The 1,957-nt window shown below is 32.4% G+C and overlaps 1 protein-coding gene across 1 annotated transcript; it reads left to right on the forward strand.

Moving 5' to 3' along the window:
* The first annotated feature begins 792 nt into the window (after positions 1-792).
* Positions 793-1,437, forward strand: LOC111615145. The gene has a single exon (XM_023356546.1). It carries the CDS (start codon positions 793-795, stop codon positions 1,381-1,383), a length of 591 nt encoding a protein of 196 aa, XP_023212314.1. The 3' UTR covers positions 1,384-1,437.
* Positions 1,438-1,957: the final 520 nt, after the last annotated feature.

Raw genomic sequence — 1,957 nt, forward strand, 5'->3', positions numbered from 1 at the left:
AAGATTAGTATATCGAACTGGTAGACGCAGGGAATTTTTGACTAATTGGGTAATGGAAGTGACTCCATGGTTAAGACATGGATTATTAGATTTAGGAAGGTTATTTATAGAATATAGAAGTTGTGTTGTGAGATCATTATGAAATTTCTAAGTGCTTTAAATGTCAGTTTTTTGGCCATATGGCTAAGTTTGATAGTGACATGTGTTATAAATGTGGTACATCTGGTCACAGATCAACAGATTGTATTAGGCAGGCTGAGCGAATTTGTATACTGTGTAGGCAATTGAAAAAACCATATTCTCATTTATCGCGTGGTGGGGATCGCTTCTCATATCAAATAGATATATCTAGGTATAAACAATTAATTGATTATGGTTAATAGGTTTATAGTAGATAATGGTATAGGAATAATACAGATTAATATGCAGCGTAAGAAGTCAGTCCCGGGTGAGTTGTTAAGTTTGGTGGAAAAAGGTTGTGGAAATATTTTGTTGTTACAGGAACCATACTCGGTGAGGAATAAGGTAATCGGTTTTGGAGTTAAGACTAGAGTGGTACAGAGTTCTCAGGGAACACCGTGGTCCGCTATAGTAATTTTAGATGATTCATGGTCGTTGTTAGAATTAGGTTATTTGTCTTCAGGTACTTGTGCTGCTGCACTAGTTTCTAGTAAAGACAAAAAATTTTATATAGCAAGTATGTATTTCCTGCCGAATGGTAATATAGATGATAATTTAGCTGAACTTGAGCGATTACTGTTAGTTTTTCATGGTAGTAAATATATTATAGGTATGGATTCAAATGCAAAATCAGTATTATGGGGTGCACCAAGTAATGATGACAGAGGAATTAAGTTAATGACGGTAATTTCTAAATGGAATAGTTTGATAGTTAATGACCAGAGTGATATTCCAACCTTTTCTTCGACTAGAGGTGAATCATTTGTGGATGTTGTTTTAGTGTCCGATAATATGGATAAATTAGTTTCAAATTGTTTAGTAATGTATGAATATACGACTAGTGATCATGCCCTTATTTATTATAAATTTGGTATGTCGTCTTATGATTATGGTGAAGATTTTTTCTCTTTTCAAAAATATAGCAAGGTGAATTGGTATAAGTTTCGGAAAATTTTGGAAAGATTATTACGTCCGAGTACAGGTGCTTGGGTTACAAATAAGAGGGATGTAATATTATATTGTGACCATATACATAACAGTTTATATAAGACAATGAAGATAATGTTCTCAGGTTCTTCTCAGGGTAGATTAAAACCATCATGGTGGAATGATGAGTTAGAATTGTTAAGGGCTAAGGTTTGTAGACTTAGACGTTGGTATCAACGCAAAAAGGATTTGTTGGTTAAAGATAATATATTATAGGAGTATAAAACAGCAAATAAATATTATAAGAAATTAGTTCAGAATAGAAAGAAACAAAGTTGGAAGGATTATGTTTCGTCTGTTTCTCTTCAAAATTTATGGGGTATGCCATATAAATTAGGGCAGGGTAAGTTGAAGATGAAGGAAATTTTGGATGCTGCTAAATTAAAAGATGGATATGCATCTGATTGGGATGAATCAGTTAAATTTTTTCTGGATACTCTATTTGTTGATGATGATATGAATAATGAAAATGGATATCAAATAGATGTTAGATTACAAAATAAATATGTCAATAATATGGTTGTAGATGTGTTTACGAAACAGGAATTGATGAAGGTAATTAGAGATTCTAGAGGGAAAACGGCTCCAGGGATGGATCAGATTACATATAATATATTAGATAAATCATTGCCAGTATTGGATAGACATTTATTGTATTTATATAATTTGTGTTTAGTTTTTAGGGTTTTTCCCAACAGGTGGAAAGTTTCGCGAGTGGTAATCTTTTTAAAAGATAAAACTAGAGATCGTTCTAATCCTAGATCTTATCGTCCAATATGTCTTTTGTCTT

Source organism: Centruroides sculpturatus, unplaced genomic scaffold (genome assembly GCF_000671375.1).
Source record: "Centruroides sculpturatus isolate CEXI.00-Female unplaced genomic scaffold, Cexi_2.0 scaffold2396, whole genome shotgun sequence".
Lineage (NCBI taxonomy): Eukaryota > Metazoa > Arthropoda > Arachnida > Scorpiones > Buthidae > Centruroides > Centruroides sculpturatus.